Source organism: Prionailurus viverrinus, chromosome D3, assembly GCF_022837055.1.
Source record: "Prionailurus viverrinus isolate Anna chromosome D3, UM_Priviv_1.0, whole genome shotgun sequence".
Taxonomy (NCBI): Eukaryota; Metazoa; Chordata; class Mammalia; order Carnivora; family Felidae; genus Prionailurus; species Prionailurus viverrinus.
In genome coordinates this window covers 7,235,308-7,258,400 of record NC_062572.1, presented here as the reverse complement: position 1 = coordinate 7,258,400, position 23,093 = coordinate 7,235,308, and the positions used below count along the sequence as shown (strand labels likewise).

Sequence of the window (23,093 nt, the reverse complement as noted above, 5' to 3'; positions counted from 1 at the left end):
GAGGGGATATTGAGGGCCATCTAAATGATGTTTTTATACTTAAGTATAAAAATATAACACTAACATTCAGGGGTGGCTCAGTCGGTGGAGCGTGTGCTCTTGATCTCTGGGTTGTAGGTTCAACCCCATGTTGAGTGTAGAGATTGCTTAAAAACTAAAATCTTAAAATAAAAATAAAACATTTTAAAAAATTACACTAACATTGAAGTTTTTCTGTGTATTTTTTTTGAGAGGGAAAATTGCTTTTAGATTTCTGTTGGATTCTGATCTGTCAATTTGTACTAGTGTATGAGTTAAAATGCTACAAAATTTAAAGGTATTAGGTGCAGATTTCCTCTTAAGACCATAATCATGGCCAATTCTTATTTTATATGAAATAATTCTTTTTTTTTTAAGTTTATTTATTTATTTTGAGAGAGACAGAGACACCACAAGTGGGGAGGGGCAGAGAGAGAGAGAGAGAGAGGGAGAGAGAATCCCAAGCAGGCTCCACATGGCCAGTGCAGAGCCCAGTGTGGGGCTCAAACCACGAAGCCATAAGATTATGACCTGAGCCAAAACCAAGAGTCAGACACTTAACCGACTGAGGTACCCAGGCACTCCTTATCTGAAATAATTCTGACTTTTTGTATATTTCCTTCTCACACTTCTGTTTTAGAAGGATTATCAAAACACAGAGGAAGTATGTCAGTTAAGGACTTTGGTAAATAACTTGCAGGAGTTGATCACATTGCATAGGAAATACAACTGCAAACTGGCCCTCTCTGATTTTGAGAAGGTAAAAGTCTAGACTTATCAGAAGTATTATTAGTTTTTAATCACAGCCACTATGGCTAGAGCTTGCATCTATACCATCTTTCTTTTGGCATCCAGGAGAATGCAACCACCATTGTGTTCCGGATGTTTGATAAAGTGTCAGCCCCAGAGCTGATTCCTTCCATCTTAGAGAAGTTTATAAGAGTTTACATGAGGGAACATGGCTTGCAAGAGGAGGAACTTCTCCTGCTCTACATAGAGGTAACTTCTTTAGATCTAGTCTTTTTTCCTTGCCTCTGTGCAATGTGTCATTATATTAAACATTTAACCTTTAAGAAATGTCATACTTTACCATTAGGATTTATGCAGCATGTTGTATTGGCAAGGTTATGTGGGATAACTGCCACTGATTGATGGTAACCTTGGGCAAATGGGATAATTAATTATTCTTCCAAATTGTTATTGTGAAATAATAGGAGCATAAGCTCAACAAATGTTAGCAATTATTTTCACACATTAATAAGCTGCAATAATCTTATTTGTAAATTCTTCAAGAATGTTTCCTTCTTAAGTTTTCTGTACCATATAAAACTAAAGGCCAAGGCTTTGGCAATTTTGTCTTTCTCGAGTATTGTTTAACATTCATGGCTAAGTAGTTTTTGTTTTTGTTTTTTTTTCATGTCCATAAAAGCTATTTATCTGTGTTTTACTTTTTGTGTATGTGAGAGTTTTAAATAAAAAAATATATATGTTTATCCCCTTTTAGGATTTATTGAAGAGATGTAGCTCAAAGTCCACCTCACTCTTTGAAACTGCATGGGAAGCAAAAGCCATGGCAGTAATAGGATGTTTATCTGACACAGATGTAAGTATGTCGTGACCGTGCAGATTTGCCTTTTGAGCGTTGCATCTTGTCTTAAAACTTTTTCTCTAATCACAAAAGCAACACATATTTGTTTAAAAAATTTTTTTCAGGGCGCCTGGGTGTCTCAGTCGGTTAAGCGGTCAACTTTGGCTCAGGTCATGATCTCGCGGTCCGTGAGTTCGAGCCCCGCGTCGGGCTCTGTGCTGACAGCTCAGAGCCTGGAGCCTGTTTCAGATTCTGTGTCTCCCTCTCCCTGACCCTCCCCCGTTCATGCCCTGTCTCTCTCTTGTCTCAAAAATAAATCAACGTTAAAAAAAAAAATTAAAAAATAAATAAATAAAAATAAAAAATTTTTTTCTTTAATGTGTATTTATTTTTGAGAGACAAAGACAGAGCAGAGAGAGGAAGACACAGAATCCGAAGCAGGTTCCAGGCTCTGAGCTGCCAGCATAGAGCCCAATGCAGGGCTCAAACTCACAAACCATGAGATCATGACCTGAGCCGAAGTTGGACGCTTAACCAACTGAGCCAGCCAGGTGCCCTGCAACACAATATTTGCTAAGGAGAATTTGTGAGGTTTGGAAAAAGAATTAAAAAAAAAAGAAAAAAAACCCCAAAATTCCATTTTCTTTAATTATAAAAAGTAAAAACTTTCTCATCCCATTCTTAGAAGAACTATCGTGGATGATGGGATGCATATATTTCTAGGCTTTTCTATGATAATACAAACATGGAAACATTTTTTTTTTTGAAACATTTTTTATTTTGACTTCTCACTGTTACTGGACACCATCATAAAAATATGAATAAAATCCTGAAAAATATTTTTAAACAGAGACTAGAGTCTGTAGGAATAGAGGTATATGATTTAACTTTCAGCAGAGAAAATATTTTTCTGAGTTTTTCTAAATAATAAAATTGTACTTTATGTGTGAAAACTGAAAGAAATATGTATTTTTGCAATCAGAGGGCATATTCTCAGAGTACCGCACAGTGGATATAAGACATCTACTGTAGATTAGACAGTGTCATTAATTTGCATGAGACATAAATCTGAGGCCTCTTCATGATTGGTGTGTGTGTATCTTTGTAGCTCATATTTGATGCTGTGCTTAAGATCATGTACGCTGCGGTGGTTCCCTGGAGCGTGGCTGTGGAGCAGCTGGTGAGACAGCATTTAGAGATGGACCATCCCAAGTAAGATGACAGTCTCCCAAATAGTTGTTTTGGTGTTGGATAAACCTCATGTTTTCACTTGACATCTATTTATGGTTTTCTTTCCTTTACTGTGTCCCTTATTATTAATTAAAAAAATACAATCCATGTTAATATCAACAATTTCCTTTTAGGGTCAAGTTATTGCAGGAAAGTTATAAACTAATGGAGATGAAAAAACTTTTACGAGGTTATGGAATAAGGGAGGTGAATCTCTTAAACAAGGAAATCATGGTAAGTACAATAGTTGAAGAGTCTTTTAACTCCTCTGTTCCATGTTGAAAGCAACTTGGAAAATGTAACGAGGACTTTATATTCTTAATAGCTCATAGGGCTAGGTTCCTCACTACTTTCCTTTTGTTAGACAGAATGTGAGTAGGATCTTCAGGGGTATCTGGCTGGCTCAGTCAGTGGAGCATGCGACTCTTGACCTAAGGGTTGTAAGTTTGAACCTCATGTTATGTGTAGAAATTACTTAAAAAAATAAAAGAAGACCTTTTCAAAAGGAGTGTATCAGATCATCAAGTTGTACACCTGAAGTATACGCAACGTTTATTTGTCACATATACCCCAATAAAGCTGGGCGATGGGGAAGAAGGTAGACAGGACTGTCATAAAATTCAGAATATAAATCATGTTTTAATTTTTCACACAGCTTTGTTTTTTGCTGCTTGATTTTAATTTGATGAGTACTTTGCCCTTACGAACAAAGGATTTCTGGGTTCTCTGAGATTTCATGATGAAGAAAGTATATATTATATATTGTCTGTTTCAGAGGGTGGTCAGATATATTCTCAAACAAGATGTTCCATCTTCTTTAGAAGATGCTTTGAAGGTGGCCCAAGCATATATGTTACCTGATGATGAAATTTATAGTCTAAAGATTATTGACCTGATGGATAGAGAACAGGTATGAGTTTTATATTATCCTTTCTTAGATTTCTTTGTCAACTAAATCTGTAAAAGCTCATATCAATCAAATTATCTGACTAGATTAGCACAAAAGAAAGTTACACCAAGATGAAAATACTGGATGTTAGATTGGCCGCATTTTTCATAACTGTAGGTTCTTTTTTTTTTTTTTTTCAACGTTTTTTATTTTTATTTTTGGGACAGAGAGAGACAGAGCATGAACGGGGGAGGGGCAGAGAGAGACGGAGACACAGAATCGGAAACAGGCTCCAGGCTCTGAGCCATCAGCCCAGAGCCTGATGCGGGGCTCGAACTCACGGACCGCAAGATCGTGACCTGGCTGAAGTCGGACGCTTAACCGACTGCGCCACCCAGGCGCCCCTTTAACTGTAGGTTCTTTAAAAAGTATTTAGTTAGTTGGGGCGCCTGGGTGGCGCAGTCGGTTGAGCATCTGACTTCAGCCAGGTCACGATCTTGCGGTCCGTGAGTTCGAGCCCCGCGTCAGGCTCTGGGCTGATGGCTCAGAGCCTGGAGCCTACTTCTGATTCTGTGTCTCCGTCTCTCTCTGCCCCTCCCCCGTTCATGCTCTGTCTCTCTCTGTCCCAAAAATAAATAAACGTTGAAAAAAAAAATTTTTTTTTTTAAAATAAAAAAAAAATAAAAAGTATTTAGTGACTGGCTCTTGGGCTTTCATACTATTTGGTTGTTATGAAACATAGACTCATGTTTTATATATGCTGTATGACCCTTTGATTCCAGAGTAGGATGTTCTTTTTTTTTTTTTTTTTTTTTGTATTTTAAGTGTCTTTATTTTGATATAATTCGATAACCATGAGCATACTTAAGAGTCACAACATACAAAGGTTTGTATTTTAATTTTATCTTTTTGTTTGCTGTTGTCAAAACCAGAATTAGCAAATTTTTTAAAACATCAGACTATATTCTATTTTTTTAAATGACGTCTTTTCACCTTTAAGTAGAAAAGGAAGAGGTAAGTCCAAACTTTCCAAACTGTCCTTTACACTTTTCTTCCTTTCAAACACTGTTAAAGGGTGAAGACTGTGTGCTTATGTTGAGGTCTTTGCCTCCTGCTCAAGCAGAGAAAACTGCAGAACGGGTAATCATATGGGCACGACTGGCATTACAAGAAGAACCGGATGATTCTAAAGAGGTGAGATTTTCACTAAATAAAATATAGATAAATCCAATATTTATGGATATTAATCAACAGGATAGAAAAGATGGATAAGCAAAATATGAATATCTGCTCTTCTCATTGCTACAATGTTCTAATGTAAAAATCCCTGTGTAAATTCACTACATAGAAAAGAACCACATATGGCTGCCTCGGAGCAGTGGCTTGAGCCCACACTGAATAATCAAGGATCTACAAACCAGGATTAATTGAACTAGTTGTTGTACACAAAGGGTTTTCCATAAAGCCATGCAATATAAAGTATTTTGTGTTGTATAGGACGTAGTCATTACTATCAAATAATGTCAGCCACAGAACCCATGTAAATCTCAATAATCTTAGAATGTTGAATTTAGGAACAATTTTAAAAGAGCCACTTCACTTCTTGAGAGAGATGAGGAACCAAATACCTAATTTTTTCAGGACAGTTGAGGGTTTTTTTTTACCGTTTATCCCCCATCCTGTGTCAGCAGTCCACTTTAGTAATTTTTTACCTTTAGGGAAATAAGTTTGGTTATTTTGGTATCTAATATTTGTTATACTGTTATAATGCTGGGGGCTTAGGTTAAATAGGTTAAATGAATTGTCCACTTTCCTCTTCACAACAACATTCTGAGATGAGTCCTGTTGTCAGCTCCTTATAGATTAAGTTCAGAAACTAACATTTTAAGATGAGTGACTTTCCCGGCGTTATTAGAGAGTGACAGAACCTCACCTCAAACCATCTGATACCAAAGTCTGTGTTCTTACCCACCAGCTCGGACTGCGCCCCAGAGTGGAAATACTTGAGTACTTTTTGTGGATCTTGCACTTGCTAAGCATTTCACATACATCATGTCTTCAATTAAAGCTTTTCCTCCTTTGATTTTTCTTGTCTTTTTGTTTGTTTGCATCTTTTTCAGTCCTTTTTTTTTTTTTAATGTTTATTTTCTTGAGAGAGAGAGTGCTAGTTGGGGAGGGGCAGAGAGAGAGGGAGACACAGAATCTGAAGCTGGCTCCAGGCTCCAGGCTGTCAGCACAGAACCCGACCAATGCGGGGCTCGAACGCACGAACTGTGAGATCATAGCCTGAGCCGAAGTCAGATGTTCAACCAACTGAGCCACCCAGGTGCCTCAAATCTTTTTCAGTCTTGAAGATAATGATTATTTCTTAGACTTCCATTCTCTGGGCTTAAACAAGTTCATTTCTTTTTAACTTTTCCAGAGAGCTTTTCCAAATGTTTTGTCAAATAAAAACTATTTAAAAAACAAAACCCAAGTGACGATTAATTACAGTGTAGCTGAGGGGTGCCTGAGTGGCTGTCTCTCTCTCTCTCTCTCTCAAAAATAAAAAAAAAACACATTACATATGTAAAAAAAAATAGTGTAGCTGAAAGGTGTGATTTGGGGATTTGCCTGCTCTATGGTATTTCTAAATCATATATCCAAGCGTTCATACCGGTGTTTTTCATGTTTACGTTCTATGCGATTCAATTATCCATTTCTCAGTGGCTTGACTCCCTGTGATGACTGACCTCTCATTTTTTTTCAGCCATTTTACTGTTTTTTTTTTCCTGATTTCATGGCTTTTGTGTATTTGTTTGTATGTGTACTTCACTAGTAGTGAATAAAAGTGAATAAAAAGTACGAATAAAAGAAATATGTTTTGTTTTCTATTTTCCTTTTAAGGACAAGGCGTGGAGAATGTCTGTAGCGAAGACATCCATAGACATTCTTAAAATACTATGTGACATCCAGAAAGGTACATTCTACGTTTGTGCCTTCATCTTTGCTTTGTGCCTAAGCTTGCCCTTTCCAGAAAGGAGCATCAGTGACAGCCCCCGTCCTTATCCTTGTTTTTTCTTGCTTTGTCTTCATTGACCCCACCCATTTTTCCTCATGAAAAGTCTTCCTTCCTTTATTCTTTTGATTAGTAGTGTAAAAACAGAAACCTCTAAAATCACCCGACCATTTGTTTATATGCTTCAGTAAGCTCTTTGAGGCTAGATTGGATTTCTTTGGTGCCTTGCACTTACTGCTCAGATTTCTCACTTATCGTTTGGTCATGGTCAGGCAAAAACCTGTTTAAACTTGAACTTAAGTAAAACATTAACAAAGTAACTCTTGGGGGGAAAAAGCTAAAATTTATTTCGGAATAACTGCCATTTCTCTTGTAACCCATAAGCTTCTCTTTTCTATCTTCAGAAAGAATAGATTTTTTGTACTTAAATTTTCTTACCTCAGCTTCTGAAAAGAACTACTGAAGACTTGAGATAAAAGACCCATAGCCAATTAAAACATTAGCTTTAAAAAAACCCTGATAAGGGGCACCTGGCTATCTCAGTCGGTGGAGCATGTGACTTTTGATCTCAGGGTCTTGAGTTCAAGCCCCACATTGGGCATGGAGCCTACTTAAAAAAAAAAATCTAATAGGGGAATTTGGATGTCTACTATAACTTAAAAAAATTTAATTACAGACAATCTGCAGAAGAAGGATGAATGTGAAGAAATCCTGAAACTATTTAAAGCTGTTGCTAGCTTACAGGTAAAGATGTTAAGTTATGTTGAACATTATTACTTTACTGATTATGTTACTTATCACTGCATTTGACATGGATGATCAGTCCATCCTTCAAACTTTCTGTACTGGTCTTCAATAATTTTATTTTGTTATTTTTTTTTAATGTTCATTTATTTTTGAGAGAGAAAGTGCAAGTGAGGGAGAGGCACAAAGAGAAGGGGACGGGGATCTGAAGCTGGCTCTGCACTGATAGCAGGGAGCCCGATGTGGGGCTCAAACCCACAAACCATGAGATTATGACCTGATCCCAAGTTGGATGCTCAACCAACTGAGCCACCCAGGTGCCCCAAGCCTTCGGGAATTTTAATTACAGCGTACTGGTTTTCCTTTTTTTCTCTCATTTGTGAAACAACCTGGGGTGCCTGGGTGGCTCAGTCGGTTAAGCATCGGACTCTTGATTTTGGCTCAGGTCATGGTCTCACCGTCACAGCTTGTGACATTGGTCACACAGTTTGAGATCTCGTGAGATTGAGCCCCAGGCTCTTCACTGACAGCAGGGAGCCTGCTTAGGACTCTCTCCCTCCCTCTCTACTCTACCCTTACAAACATATGCGTTTTCTCTGTCAAAAATAAATAAATAAATAAAAATTTAAAAATAAAAGGAAAAAACAATTTTATGGAGATGTAATTCACATACCATACTGTTCATCTATTTAAAGTGTATAATTCAGTGCTTTTGGTATATTAATAATTTTTCATAATTGTGGTAACAATGTAAAATTTGCCATTTTACCCATTTTTCAATATATAGTTCAATGGCATTAATTACACTTACAACGTTGTGACCTTCGCCACCATCTACTTTTCGTCACCTCAAGCAGAAACTTTTTATCCATTTTACCCATTAAGCAGTAACCCCCCGTTCCCCTCTCCCTCCAACCCCTGGAAACCTTTGATCTACTTTCTCTGAATTTGCCTTTCTATAGATTTCTTATAAGTGGAATCCTACAATATTTATCTCATTGTGTCTGGCTTCTCTCAGTCAGCATGTTTTCAAAATTCCTCCATGTATCAGGTGTCAGTGCTTCATTCCTTTAACACCTGACTCAAGTTCCATTGTAGGAGTGGACCACATTTTGTTTATTCCTCTGTTGATAGACACTTAAGTTGTTTTTTCTTTTTGGCTATTGTGAGTACTGCTGCAGTGAACATGGTGAGCTCATCACCTGAACCCACTACTCGGACCCTATCTGTCTGACCTCAGTACCCTTGCTTATTCTACTTAGCACTGCCTCAGCAGCAATAAATAGTTAAAATAAGATTACTGAAAATAAAAAATATATATCCTTGGGGGCACCTGGGTGACTCAGTTGATTAAACGTTCGATTTTGGCTCAGGTCATGTCGTCACAGTTTGTGAGTTCAAGCCCCACCTTGGGTTCTCTGCCCCTCCCCAGCTTGTGTTTTTTCAAAAATAAAACGTTAAAAACATATATATATCTTCTTGAAAAATCATGAGCTGTATTGACTACACACAGAAGCTACATTCCTTGGGAAAAAGATGCACATTGAAAAGAGAAACTTCTTGGTTTAATCACTTGTATATTTATCTTTGACTAGATTATACATGGATGCTACATAATTCAAAAGGCTTTAAAAATGGTTAAAATGGTGAATTTTATGTATATTTTACCACAATAAAAAACTTACTAAAATTCTGTACTGCATGTTGTAAACAATAAGGAATTAACTCTTTGACCAAAAAAAAAAAAGTTTGAAAGAATATATAGTGAAAAACAAGTCTTCCTCCTATTCTGATATCCCAGCTATCCAGTTTCCCACATTAGATGCAACTGCTGTTGCCAGTTTCTTGCGTATTTTTCTAGAGATAGTCTGTGGTTATATAAGCATAAACATTTCTGTGGTTCCTAATAAAGAGGGAATTGTGACATATAATGAATAAAGTCTTCCACAACTCATCTGTAGTAAACATTCTATTTATTTATTTATTTTTTAACGTTTTTATTTATTTTTGGGACAGAGAGAGACAGAGCAGGAACGGGGGAGGGGCAGAGAGAGAGGGAGACACAGAATCGGAAACAGGCTCCAGGCTCCGAGCCATCAGCCCAGAGCCTGACACGGGGCTCGAACTCACGGACCGCGAGATCATGACCTGGCTGAAGTCGGACGCTTAACCGACTGCGCCACTCAGGCGCCCCTCTACTTATTTTTACAAATAAGTATTTCTACATGATGCATCGCCTTTGGGAAAGATAACTAATATTTTTTGGGGAAAAGCCTCAGTTTCAAAATTTTACATTTTATAAATAACTGCACCATAGATTAAGTTATGCAGGCATCCAAAATAATATTTGTGAAGTCTGTAATGACAGGAGAAAGGAGAAATGCCATAGTGTTAACTGGAGAAGGTAACATGTGAAATTACCCATGTAGCCACAAAATGCTGGTGAAGAAAACTGAAAAGAAATACCAAGGAAATGGTCACTGCTTATTAGGATAACCAGTTCTCAGCTCACGTGTGTTTGCTCCCAGGGAGTACTTGGCACTGTGAAGGGAGTTTGATAGTTTTTGATTGTCACAAGTGGTAGAAGGAGGGTGCTAGTGGCATCTAGCAGGTAGAGGCCAGGGATGCTGCTACAGTGCACAGGACAGCCCTCACAACAAAGGGTCTGGCAAGATTGAGAAACCTTGCTGTAGAGCACTGCATCAAAACAGAAGGTCTAGGGGGCACCTGACTGGTTCAGTTAGAAGAGCATGTGACTTGATCTTGGGATCGTGAGTTTGAGCCCTATGTTAAGTGTAGAGATTACTTTAAAAAAAAAATAGAAGAAGGGGAAAGAAAAGGAGAAGAGGAGGAGGGGAGGGAGGAGAGCCAGAAGAAGAGGGGGAGAAGAAGGTGATCTCACTGCCTCTTGGTATCCTTCCCTGGGCCTCAGTGGGATTTTTTTTAATCGGGTAAGAAAAATAAATTCTAAGTCTGGAGTTAGCAGCCAAAAGGAATTATTACAAAAAAGAGCAAAGCTGGTTTCTTCAGTCACCCAAACCTAATACTTAATTCTGTCACTTTTGCTATTCAAGGATTCCCCCACAATAAAGAATGATCTGATACCAAGAAATGGTGTCAATAGTGCTGACATTTAGAAAATCCTGGGTTAAGGGGCGTCTTGGTGACTCATTTGGTTAAAGCGTCTGACTTCGGCTCAGGTCGTGATCTCGCGGTTTATGAGTTCAAGCCCCGCATCAGGTTGTCGGCTGTCAATGTGCAGCCCGCTTTGGATTATCTGTCTCCCTCTCTGCCCCTCCCTTGCTCTTGCTCACTCTCTCTCGCTCTCTCTCTCTCTCTCTTAAAAATAAACATTGAAAAAAAAAGGAAAAGAAAAAATCCTTGGGTTAAAATGTTTTTTCCTGTTTTTCAAACTTATTATAGTATTATTTTCATAACTTGAAATATAAAGTCTTAAATTCTTAATTAACACGGGAGTTGTCTTTGAGGGAGAATAAGGAGAGATTTGAGACTCGCCAGTGGTTTTTAACAACAGATGAAGTGAGCAGATGTGGCACGCTGTCCTGTTTGCCTTCCTAGGAGAACTTCGAGGTCTTCCTGTCCTTTGGAGATTACAGCAACAGTGCCCTGGTCTCAGAGCTCCGTGAACAGTACATCAGAGCTCACGAAGTCACACAGACCAAACACAAATCCCAGAGCTCTGCAGAGCCTCCAGCTGCTGAGGACAAGAGCCCGAGCACCAAGTCCAAGCTGCACAGACAGGCACTGGCCCTGCACGTGTCCACACAAGAGCGGGAGGCCGAGCTGACCTTGAGAGCCTTAAACCATGGGAACCTGGAAGCAGCGCTGAGAAGATGCAGGTGAGCCCCGGCCCCGTGCACACATAGCTTGTCTGAAAGGAACACATGCTTCCTTGACTTCTTTGGTAATAGGGTTAGGCCAGTGACCTTTTCATTTGCATGGATATCATTCTTGGTTTCTCGCCCTCAGAGCCTAGTTTAGGTCACAAAATGGTAGCATAGCAGGCAGGTAACTCACATGATGTGAGTCGTTAGGTAACCTAACCATGGAATTTAGGTTGCCTTGCCCTCTGACAGTTAATAATATCCCAAATAAGTTAAAAGACAAAGCACATTAGATGGCATAAAAACATTTTTAAAGAGATTTTATTTTTTATTTATTTTTTAGTGTTTATTTTCATTATTTTTTAAGTTTATTTATTTACTTTGAGAGCAAGAGAGAGCACTAACAGCGGAGGGGCAGAGAAAGAGAGGGAAAGAGAATCCTAAGCAGGCTCCACACTGTCAACACAGAGTCCGATGCAGGGCTTGAACCCACCAACCGTGAGATCATGACCTAAGCTGAAACCAAGAGTAAGACCCTTAACCGACTGAGCCATCCAGCCACCCCAATGTATGTTTATTTTTGATAAAGAGAGATAGAGCGTGAGTCGGGGGCAGAGAGAGAGACACACACAATCTGAAGCAGGCTCAAGGCTCTGAACTGTTATCACACAGCCCAATGCGGGGCTCAAACTCATGAGCCACGAGATCATGACTTAAGCCACAGTCAGACATGTAACTGAGCCAGCTAGGCGCCCCTTTTTAAAGAGGTAGTGTTCATATATTAATCCAAGAAAGGCAAATGCATATGCTTTTGCTCCGAGTATTCTCACTTTTGACACTTCCTTTTTTCCAGAGACTTGTTTAAATATCACCGCAATGCCGACACTGGGAAGTTGCTGTTTTTGACGTGTCAGAAGCTTTGTCACATGTTGGCTAATGACATTCCAATGGCAACACCCATGGGCCTCAATCTTCCTTCTGAAATACATGCTCTAGCTTGCCAAGCTGCCACCATCTGCAGCCCAGGTGACAGGGTGTATAATACAGTTTTGTGTTCTGTGTCTCATTTCACACGGATCTCCCACGTGTGCTGTCTCTTCACAATTGGACATTGCCATAAAGACAAAAGATCGTTCTCTCCATTTTACAAAGAGCCAGTCATAATTGATTCTCCATGGGGAATATTGTTTCAAAATATTTACAGATATTAACAATGTCATTTCCAACTGTTGATAATAATCACTTTGATGGGATTGTGAAGTTCCTTGCCTCTCCACATACGAGGTTACATCTCAGCCAAGCTTATGTAAAAATTTAAACTGCATTATTTAGGGTAGTCAAAGCTATGTGGAAACTGTTCTATCTTGTGGCCTTCTTTAGAATTTGAATGATAATTATTAAAAGATTGTTTTCATTATTCCAAACACGTGAAATATTAGTGTAATGATTTTTCTCCATTTTCTTTCAGGTTTTTTGCTAGATGCTTTAGAACTATGTAAATATACATTAACAGCAGTAGAGCTTTCCAGACAGTGCCAAATGGATGACTGTGGAATTCTAATGAAAGTAAATTGCCTTTAAATTTCTCTTTCTTAAACCAAATCCCTGCCCGCCCATTATGAACCACTTTTAAATCACTTGTATAGTTTATAAAAATATCAAATCTACCTCTTGTGGTTTTTTTTAATTTTTTTTTTATTTTTTTAATGTTTATTTTTGAGAGAGAGAGAGCAGGGTAGGGGCAGAGAGAGGGGGAAGACATAGAATCCGAAGCAGGCTCCAGGCTCTGAGCTGTCAGCATAGAGCAAGACGCAAGGCTCAAACTCATGGACCATGAGATCGTGACCTGAGCTGAAGTTAGACACTTAACTGTCTGAGCCACCCAGGTGCCCCTACCTCTTGTGTTTTCTTATTCTAGACTGGAAAACTCAAGGGCATGAAACCTCTTTTTCAGTGACATTTATTGGCTTTAAGTTGCCCTATCTTTTGAAATGTTGGGCCTCAAAAAAGGCATCTCTGGACATTGTCCTTATCTTAGAGTAACAGTTTAATTTAAAATGGCATTATCATAAGCCACAGACTACCCAGAGGAAGCAGACTACACAGTTGTATTTGACCATCCAAACTGCATTTGGCTCTAGTACATCTGATTCTGGGTTCTGCTTAGTGAAGATGGTATTTGTGTTTTGGAGTGTATTTACTTGGGTCTTTTCTGTGATTTGGTATTTAGACTTCCTTTGGAACACAAAAAGATCCATATGAAGAGTGGTCTTACAGTGACTTCTTCAGTGAAGATGGGATAGTTCTGGAGTCACAGATGGTGCTGCCTGTTATTTATGAATTGATTGCATCACTTCTGCCTCTGGCTGGTAAATGTCACTTGTGTTGTTATTTTCTATGTATTTCTGCTTTATGCAAGTTTTAAAGTGTGGAGGTTTGGAACTAGGACTGCACATGGGAATATGGTGAATCTCGCAGGCACAATGCTGACCAAAAGAAGCCAAATACAAAAGAACACGTCATACTATATGATTTCATTCACGTAAAGTGCAAGGACAGGCTATAAAGAAGCCGTGCTGTCCGAAGTCAGGGGAATGGTTACTCCTGAGGGTGGATAATGACTGGAAAGGGGGAAGAGAGAGTTTTGGGTACTGGTAAGGTTCTATTTCTTGGTTTGGGTTCTGGGATGTGATTGTATTCACTTCATCAAGTTGTACATTTAACGTATGTATTTTTCTGTATATACTTAAGTGCTCTTTTTTTTTTTAAGTAGCAGATTATTTTAGAACATTATTTGTTAATAGCATAATATTTAAATATTTCTTGGAATATGTGGTCTACAAGCAAGTTGTTTTATTTACTGTTAACATATTTCACTCTTTTTTGTAGAAAGCAAGAGACATCCCTTGGATTCTATAAGTTTACCATACCGTTCTATTAATGAAGGTACTTGACATTAGAAATATATATTATTGTATTACAATTTTTTAAATAACAGAAAAACAGAAATTCCTTGAAATCTTGAATATAAGTCTGACTTAATGTTCTTGATGTACTTAATTATGACTATTACAGTGTTACTCTTCCAGAAGGTCAAGAGACTGTCATTGGCTTGTAACATTAACTTATGAATCTGTTCATAAATTTTGGTTTTCCCCATGGAGAAGTGGTTTTTTGTTTTTTGTTTTTTTTCCAGCTAATGACTTAAGCATCTCAAAATAGATCAGTTATCATCAAACTTATTTTCTGGTTTAAATAAAGTCCGTGTTAATTCTCTCATTTACTAGCTTTAAGAACCAATTTTATGATAGTTATCTACATTGAAAACATTGGCTGTCCCTGAAAACAGTTTTTCAATAATTATGATCTTTATTTTTTTGAAAAATGTAAATATTAAAATACTTTTACTGAAATGAAGTACTTTTATCATTTCACAGGAGACAACCTCATTTTACCTATTATAAATTCCATCTCGGCATTGCTCCAGAACCTGCAAGAATCTAGCCAGTGGGAACTGGCCCTAAGATTTGTCATTGGTTCATTTGGTACCTGTCTTCAGCACTCTGTATCAAGCTTCATGGATGCCAGTCTGAGTGGAAAGGTATAGTTCTGAGAACAAATGCCTTCACTTTGGAGGAATATAGATACAAATACACCACCAAACAAAGGGATTTGGAGTCCACATTTTCTCATTTGGCTCTGGAACAAGGAAATTGATAATTTGTCAGATTTAGGAAACATGTGTTGAGCATCTGAGATTCAGGTGTGGTTCAAGGTACTTGCATACTTTTCATATTCAGTCTTGACAACAGCCCTGAGAGTCTCCATTTTGCAAATGAGGAGGCAGACTGAGGGAGGCGAAATCATTCAGTTGAGGTTTTAAGTTGCAGTGATACGTCTTTTTACTCCCAACCCAGTGAACACATTAGGTCAAAACTCTATCTGTTGTTTGTATTACTGTAGCCTAAATTATTATAATTATTACCTGACAGCATCATTGAAAAGATTCTAGAAGGGGCGCCTGGGTGGCGCAGTCGGTTAAGGGTCCGACCTCAGCCAGGTCACGATCTCGTGGTCCGTGAGTTCGAGCCCCGCGTCAGGCTCTGGGCTGATGGCTCAGAGCCTGGAGCCTGTTTCCGATTCTGTGTCTCCCTCTCTCTCTGCCCCTCCCCCGTTCATGCTCTGTCTCTCTCTGTCCCAAAAATAAATAAACGTTGAAAAAAAAAATTAAAAAAAAAAAAAAAAAAAAAAAAAAGAAAAGATTCTAGAAGACAAAGTACCTGTTGATAACTTGCATATGAAGCTAATCACAGAGAGAATTGCATCACTTCTACTATTCTGTTTATATTTGTTAAATAACAATTTTTCACAAAATTAAATTTATCTTTATATATATATATATATATATATATATATATATATATATACATTTTTTTTTGAAAGAGAGGGAGTGTGCAAGTGTGGAGGGAGGGACAGAGAGAGGGAGAGAGAAAGAATCTTAAGCAGGCTCCGCATTCAGCACGGAACCTGATGTGGAGCTCAATCCCGTGACCCTGATCTGAGCCGAATTTAAGAGTTAGATGCTTAACCAACCAAGCCACCCAGGTGCCCCCAAATTAACTTTAAGTAAAGTATTGCTTTCAAAATTGCACATTTTAAGTCTGTCAACAGTGTATTCACCGTGTCACCAACAGCACAATCAAGGTATAGAATATTTGAAAAGGTTCCTTTTTGTGCCTTCCCAGTCACTTCCCCCCTTAGCTGCAGCATTCTGTCATCATAGATTAAATGCCAGCACATTTTGCATATAATGATGAATTTTCAAAGCTCCTTAATATTTAAGAAGAGTTTTCAAAATGACACATAGATAGAAGTAGACCTAACAATTCTTTTGTTCTTTTCTAAAAGTTGTTTGGAGAGGCCACATTAGTTAAATCAAGGCATGTTGTTATGGAACTGAAAGAGAAAGCTGTTACATTTATCAGGGGAAATGCTACAACACTGTTGCACAAAGTGAGTATCCGTTCTTGGTAAACTACTTTCTCTCCCTCTCTCTCTCTCTCTCTCTCTTTTTTTTCCTTTTCTCTCTTCTAGTTGCTTCTGATATCTCAGGATAAGAATGAGGATGGGGAGGGCATATTGGGGCTTAAAGAGAAGTGATGGGATTGTCAGGGAGAAGAAGGTAAGGGTTCTGTGCTATATACAACCTGTCCAAGTTGTTTCCTTAAGTTTATGATAATGATAAAGGATGTTAAAACTAAGCAGACAAGTTGGAACCAAGTTACTCTAAATCACTTTTCATGAAACACTTATTCTTTCTTAGGGGTTATAATTAAATTTGGTAACAAATAAGCATTCAGAGACCAAATTCTATTTTGATTGTAAAGAATGTTCTCTTGATGCTTTCTTCCAATAGGTATTTAATTGTCGCCTGGTGGATCTTGACTTGGCATTGGGTTACTGCACTCTGTTACCCCAAAAAGAAGTGTTTGAAAATCTCTGGAAGCTCATAGATAAAGCATGGCAGAATTACGACAAAATTTTGGTATGGCCTGAGCAAGCACAGCTTCATTTCTTAAAGTATGAAGAGATTTAGGGGAAAAAATGAAGTTGGCTTTGCCACTTAATGATTTAGCAGAAGAAATGTGGAGCCAACTCTCTTGTTTTCTAACAGCTTTTCCTTGACTACTGACACACCAGTGAATGTATATGCGGGTCATAAGCACTGCTCAACCCAAAGAATTAGGGTATTTTTTATTTCTTAAATCTGTATGTGGACATAGACCTTCACTTCTTACATTTACTATCTGAAGTGTATTTGAAACCTTAGACCCACGAGCCAGGTCTTTTTTGTTGGACAAGGTTAGCAGATGCAGAATTTCTCTTTGATGTTTGTTTTAAAATTTGCCTTTTGTGGGGATTTTATTTTCAGGATAACCAAAATTTGGCCTTTTCTTTGAAGGAAAGCCAGACTACATTTATGGCATCATAATAAAAGCTGAATGACCTATTATATCAATAATGACTGTGTGTATGAAGCAATATGTAATATTCCACACTGTTATCACAAAGAAAGGTTATGATTTTTATTGTTGGGTTTCATCCAAAAGGTGTTAGAACATATTCTATTGTGATTGAATTTTAATTCTATTTTAATTTTTTAGGCAATATCTCTGGTGGGCTCTCAGCTGGCCAGCCTCTATCAGGAAATAGAAACAGAGCTTAAGTTCCGTGAACTCAGTACTGATGCTCAGTGGGGTATTCGTCTTGGCAAACTTGGTGTGAGTATTCTTGGTGTGAGTACCATCAAATTTGATCCATTCTGATGATTTCCCCAGGAAATCTTAAAGTCTTCTTCTTTGGGGAGAGGATATATGTTGTAGACTCATAAATTTTAGTTATATTAAATATACACATTAGTGTTTTCAAACAAATAAGGACCATTTGCTTCATTTCCTCTTTTCTGTATTTTTTTTTAAGAGACTTTTTTTTTTTTTTCCAACGTTTTTTTATTTTATTTTGGGGACAGAGAGAGACAGAGCATGAACGGGGCCGGGGCAGAGAGAGAGGGAGACACAGAATCGGAAACAGGCTCCAGGCTCTGAACCATCAGCCCAGAGCCCGACGCAGGGCTCGAGCTCCCGGACCGCGAGATCGTGACCTGGCTGAAGTCGGACGCTTAACCGACTGCGCCACCCAGGCGCCCCCTCTTTTCTGTATTTTTAAGAAAATTTAGAAGAGGCTTGACTTTTTTTTAACGTCTGTTTATTTTTGAGAGAGAGAGACAGAATGTGAGTGGGGGAGGGGATGAGAGAGAGGGAGACAGAATCCAAAGCAGGCTCCAGGATCTGAGCTGTCAGCACAGAGCCCGATGCAGGGCTTAGACTCATGAACTGTGAAATTATGATCTGAGCCAAACTCGGACACTTAACCGACTGAGCCACCCAGGTGCCCTTGACTTTTTTTTAATGTTTATTTTTGAGAGAGAACGCACACGAGAGAGCAGAGCAGGGACAGAGAGAGAAGGAGAGAGAATCCCAAACAGAGAGAGGGAGAGAGAATGCCAAGCAGGTTCTGCACTGAAAGGTGTGGGACTTGAACCATGAACCGTGAGATCATGACCGGAGCCGAAATCAAGAGTTGGACACTTAACTGACTGAGCTACCCAGATGCACCCCTGAGGCTTGACATTTTTTTCTACTTAGCTTTCCCACTGATAGAACTATATCTAGGATTAATTAACATATAAGCTGTTTCAGACCTAGCCTTTAGCCTCATACTTTTCGTTGCTGTTTGGTGGAAGATAAGTCAACGTGAAGGTGCCTGGGTGGCTCAGTCGGTTAAGCATCTGACTTTGACTCAGGTCATGATCTCATGGTTTGTTAGTTCGAGCCCTTCATCAGGCTTTGCACTGACAGTGTAGAGCATGCTTGAGATTCTCTCCCTCCCTCTCTGCTCCCTCCCTGCTTGTGTGCTCTCTCTCTCGCTCACTCTCTCTCAAAATAAGTAAACTTAAATTTAAAAATTAAAAAGATAACATCAGTGTGTACACAGGTATACTGAAGTTTATGAACTCCTAGGGAAAAGTCATTTTTCACTTTGTAAATACAAACAAAACTGTGTTCTTGACGCTATGTCTTTAAAACATTTTGGAGCGCCTGGGTGGCTCAGTCGGTTAAGCGTCCGACTTCGGCTCAGGTCGTGATCTCGCAGTCCGTGAGTTTGAGCCCAGCGTCGGGCTCTGTGCTGACAGCTCAGAGCCTGGAGCCTATTTCAGATTCTGTGTCTCCCTCGCTCTGACCCTCCCCCATTCATGCTCTGTCTCTCTCTGTCTCAAAAATAATAAATAAAAATTAAAAAAAAAACACAACATTTTATGTTACTCGCAAATAGGCTTATCAGGAATGTGATCACTACAGAAAGGATATGTGTTTTGAAGCCTAGTGCAAATGTAGAAATGGGACTGGTTATTGCTAACAACTAATTGATGAAGAACCAAAGGGTAACCTGACTCAGAGATTTGGGGCCCATAGCCAAATATACCTGAAATCTCAGAATGATGGTCAAGTTGGGTAGGGGGATAAAAAAGGGTTAGAGGAGTCTAGAAAAATGTTTCTCTATAAAAAAGGATAGTAAAAAGGCAAATCACCATGGTGTCCTTATTCTAATACCTTTCACTTTATTGGGGTTCTTGTTTTGCTCTGTTTATTTCTAGATTTCTTTCCAGCCGGTTTTCAGGCAACATTTTCTCACCAAGAAAGACCTCATTAAAGCTCTTGTGGAGAATATAGATATGGACACAAGCCTCATTCTGGAATACTGCTGGTAACTCTTCAAACTTTAGTGGTATTTTTACTATTAGGTTAACAAACTGGTACTCCTTACTGCAAGAACACAGTAATAAAGATGATTATTCCATGCAGTCTATGGACTGTGGATGTTTTTTTTAATCTCCAAACTAAGTGAATCCAAAACCAGATTACATTCTCTTAGGTTATCACCTTTTAAATTCATGGTTAAGTGTTTGCCAGACTTGCCTCATGTTGAACATCACCTGGGGCTCCTGATTAAAAATAAAGATTCTTGGGCCCCTTCCTGGTGGTTCTGACTCAGCAGATCTGGGCCAAGCCCCAAACTCTGATCCGTAATAGGAGTTCCAGATGATTCCCATGATAGGAAAGTTTGGGAGTATTGTTATGAGCAATTGAACTTCTAAATCAGCTCAACATAGGGGCAAAGTAATCTTAAATGAAGATATAATGGAGAGAAAAAAAAAATGTAATGAAAAGTATGATTTAGAGGCACCTGGGTGGCTCAGTCAGTGAAGCATCCAAGTTCAGCTCAGGTCATGATCTTGCGATTCTTGAGTTCAAGCCTCACACTGGTGGTGCAGAGCCTGCTTGGGATTCTCTCTCTCTCTCTCTCTCTCTCTCTCTCTCTCTCTCTCTCTCTGTCTCTCTGCCCCTTCTCCACTTTTCTCTCTTCCTCTCTGAAAATAAATAAACTTAAAAACAGTTTATTTTGAGACAGAGAGAGTGAGTAAGGTGGGGGCAGAGAGAGAAGGAGAGAGAATCAAGCAGGCTTAACACTGTCAGTGCAGAGCCCAATGTGGGGCTTGAACTCACAAACCGTGAGATCATGACCTGAGCCGAAATCGAGAGTCAGATGCTTAACCGACTGAGCCACCCAGGCGCCCTTATAAATAAACTCTTAAGTTAAAAAAAAAAAAAAAAAAGGATAATGATGTTTCTTATTGAAAGAAAAGTGTGGGGGGCACACCTGGGTGGCTCAGTCAGTTAAGCATCTGACTTCTGCTCAGGTCATGATCTCACGGTTCATGGGTTTCAGCCCTGCATTGGGCTCTGGCTGACAGCTAGAGCTTGGAGCCTGCTTTGGATTCTGTCTGTCTGTCTGTCTGTCTCTCTCTCTCTCTCTCTCTCTCTCTCTCTCTCTCTCCCCCTCTCTCTCTCTCTCTCTCTCTCTCTCTCTCTGCCTCTGCTCCTCCCCTTCTTGTGCTCTGTCTCTCTCAAAAATAAATAAACATTAAAAAAAATTTTTTTTAATATGATTTAGGGAGAATTTTTTAAAATAACAAGTAATTAAAAAAACTAAAACTAAATGTTTATAAATAACAGTTATTGTGATAAGTAGGAGTAAATAATATCTCAGATGTTTATCTAATAAATAGGATGACCAGTTTGTTGTCACTTTATTAGTTTCAAAGTGCTTTCATGCACCATCATTTAATTTTTACATTTTTATTGCATATTAGCACCAATTTATATATGAGAAAACAAACCCATATTCAGTGACCCACTTAAGGTCAAATAATAAGTGACTGGTTTTATTTTTTTATTTATTTTTTAATTTTTTTAATGTTTGTTTATTTTTGAGACAGAGAGAGACAGAGCATGAATGGGGGAGGGTCAGAGAGAGGGAGACACAGAATCCGAAACAGGCTCCAGGTGCTGAGCTGTCAGCACAGAGCCCGACTCCGGGCTCAAACTCACGGACCATGAGATCATGACCTGAGCCGAAGTCGGCCGCTTAACCGACTGAGCCACCCAGGTGCCCCTAAGTGACTGGTTTTAAAATACTGTCTCTACCCCACTCATGCTCTCTCTCAAAAACAAATAAACAAAAACAGTTTTTTAATGGTCCTACTTAAAGCTTTTCTTGATATTTGTTATTCTGTGTAGCAAATTAAGCTATCATCTTGTTAATAGGGCTTAAGGCATTTCAATTGTCTATAATTTCATTCTTCATTTTTTTCAAATTTTTATTTAAATTCTAGTTAACATACAGTGCAATATTGGTTTCAGAAGTAGAATTCAGTGATTCATCACTTACATACAACGCACAGTGCTCATCATAACAAGTGCCCTCCTTTATATTTGTTTTAATTTTTTTTTAATGTTTATTTTTGAGAGAGACAGAGACAGAGCATGAGCAGGTGAGGGGCAGAGAGAGAGGGAATCACAGAATCTGAAGCAGACTCCAGGCTCTGAGCTGTCAGCACAGAGCCCGATGCGGGGCTCGAACTCAAGAACCTTGAGATCATGACCTGAGCCGAAGTTGGACGCTTAAGTGACTGAGCCACCCAGGTGCCCTGTTTTAATATTTTTTAACGTTTATTTGAGACAGAGAGACAGAGTGCAAGTAGGGAGGGGCAGAGAGAGGGAGACAGAATCCGAAGCAGGCTCCAGGCTTTGAGCTGTCAGCACAGAGCCCGATGCGGGGCTCAAACTCTAACCATGAGATCGTGACCTGAGCCAAAGTCAGACGCTTAACCGACTGAGCCACCCAGGCACCCCAGCAAGTGCCCTCCTTAATATCCATCACCCATCTAGCCCATCTCCCACTCACATCTCTCCATCAACCATTTGTTCTCTATCTTTAAGAGTCTCTCATGGTTTGTTTCCCTCTCTCTTTTCTCCTCCTCCCATATGTTCATCTGTTTTGTTTCTTAAATTCCACATGAGTTAAATCATATGGTATTTGTCTTTCTCTGAATTATTTCACTTAGCACAATACACATAATAGCTCCATTTCATTCTTATTTTTTAAATCTTTATTATTTTTCTAATAAGATAGAACATATTAAAATCAAAGTTCCATATAATCTTACCATTCAGGAATAATCACCGTTTAAAGAATTTCACCTATATTGTTCCTTTATTTCCCCTATGCATATAAAAACGTGCATTCTTTAAGTTTATCACAAACAGAATCATATTTTACAAACTATTTTATAGCATGCATCATTCACTTAACAGTATATTTATAAGATTGGTACATACAGCTTTTCTTTGTATCTCTTGAACTCTGGTATTCCTTTGTATGAATAACTTATTTAGCCCCTTTTCAATGGATAATTGAATTGCTCTCAGTTTTTAAATATTACAAACAGTTGTTGCAGCAGACATCCTTGTATGTGTATCTTGGCTATTTTTTGTGAAGGGTGTGAAAGTGGAATTGCCCTATTAAATATTTTCAATTTTATTACAAATTTATCCCCAGTATTATGCCATTACATGGCCATGATTTTTTTTTAAGTTTATTTTATTTTTATTTTGAGAGAGTGCAAAGCAGAGAGGGACAGAGAGAGAGAGGAGAGAGAGAGAATCCCAGGCAGGCCCCATGGTGTCAGTGCAGAATCCAACGTGGGGCTCTAACTGGTGAGCTGTGAGATCATGACCTGAGCCGAGATCAAGAGTCAGATACTTAACTGACTGAGCCACCCAAGCACCCCAAGATCTGATGATTTATTTATTCATTTAT

The 23,093-nt window shown here is 38.8% G+C and overlaps 1 protein-coding gene across 3 annotated transcripts in view; it reads left to right on the top strand.

Annotated features, from left to right (window-relative positions):
• KNTC1 (kinetochore associated 1) overlaps positions 1 to 23,093 on the top strand; it is a 73,885-nt gene that overhangs the window by 27,435 nt on the left and 23,357 nt on the right. For 2 of the 3 annotated variants that reach the window (XM_047827286.1, XM_047827287.1), the window contains exons 25-43: positions 659 to 778; positions 874 to 1,017; positions 1,523 to 1,621; positions 2,715 to 2,818; positions 2,971 to 3,070; positions 3,612 to 3,746; positions 4,800 to 4,919; positions 6,612 to 6,684; positions 7,400 to 7,467; positions 11,047 to 11,327; positions 12,166 to 12,338; positions 12,781 to 12,878; positions 13,543 to 13,681; positions 14,202 to 14,258; positions 14,750 to 14,913; positions 16,221 to 16,325; positions 16,729 to 16,857; positions 17,477 to 17,608; positions 19,528 to 19,637. In XM_047827286.1, coding sequence (XP_047683242.1) covers positions 659 to 778; positions 874 to 1,017; positions 1,523 to 1,621; positions 2,715 to 2,818; positions 2,971 to 3,070; positions 3,612 to 3,746; positions 4,800 to 4,919; positions 6,612 to 6,684; positions 7,400 to 7,467; positions 11,047 to 11,327; positions 12,166 to 12,338; positions 12,781 to 12,878; positions 13,543 to 13,681; positions 14,202 to 14,258; positions 14,750 to 14,913; positions 16,221 to 16,325; positions 16,729 to 16,857; positions 17,477 to 17,608; positions 19,528 to 19,637 — 2,351 coding nt within the window. The remainder of the gene's footprint in view (positions 1 to 658; positions 779 to 873; positions 1,018 to 1,522; positions 1,622 to 2,714; positions 2,819 to 2,970; positions 3,071 to 3,611; positions 3,747 to 4,799; positions 4,920 to 6,611; positions 6,685 to 7,399; positions 7,468 to 11,046; positions 11,328 to 12,165; positions 12,339 to 12,780; positions 12,879 to 13,542; positions 13,682 to 14,201; positions 14,259 to 14,749; positions 14,914 to 16,220; positions 16,326 to 16,728; positions 16,858 to 17,476; positions 17,609 to 19,527; positions 19,638 to 23,093) is intronic. The other variant, XM_047827288.1, reaches the window with a different exon arrangement.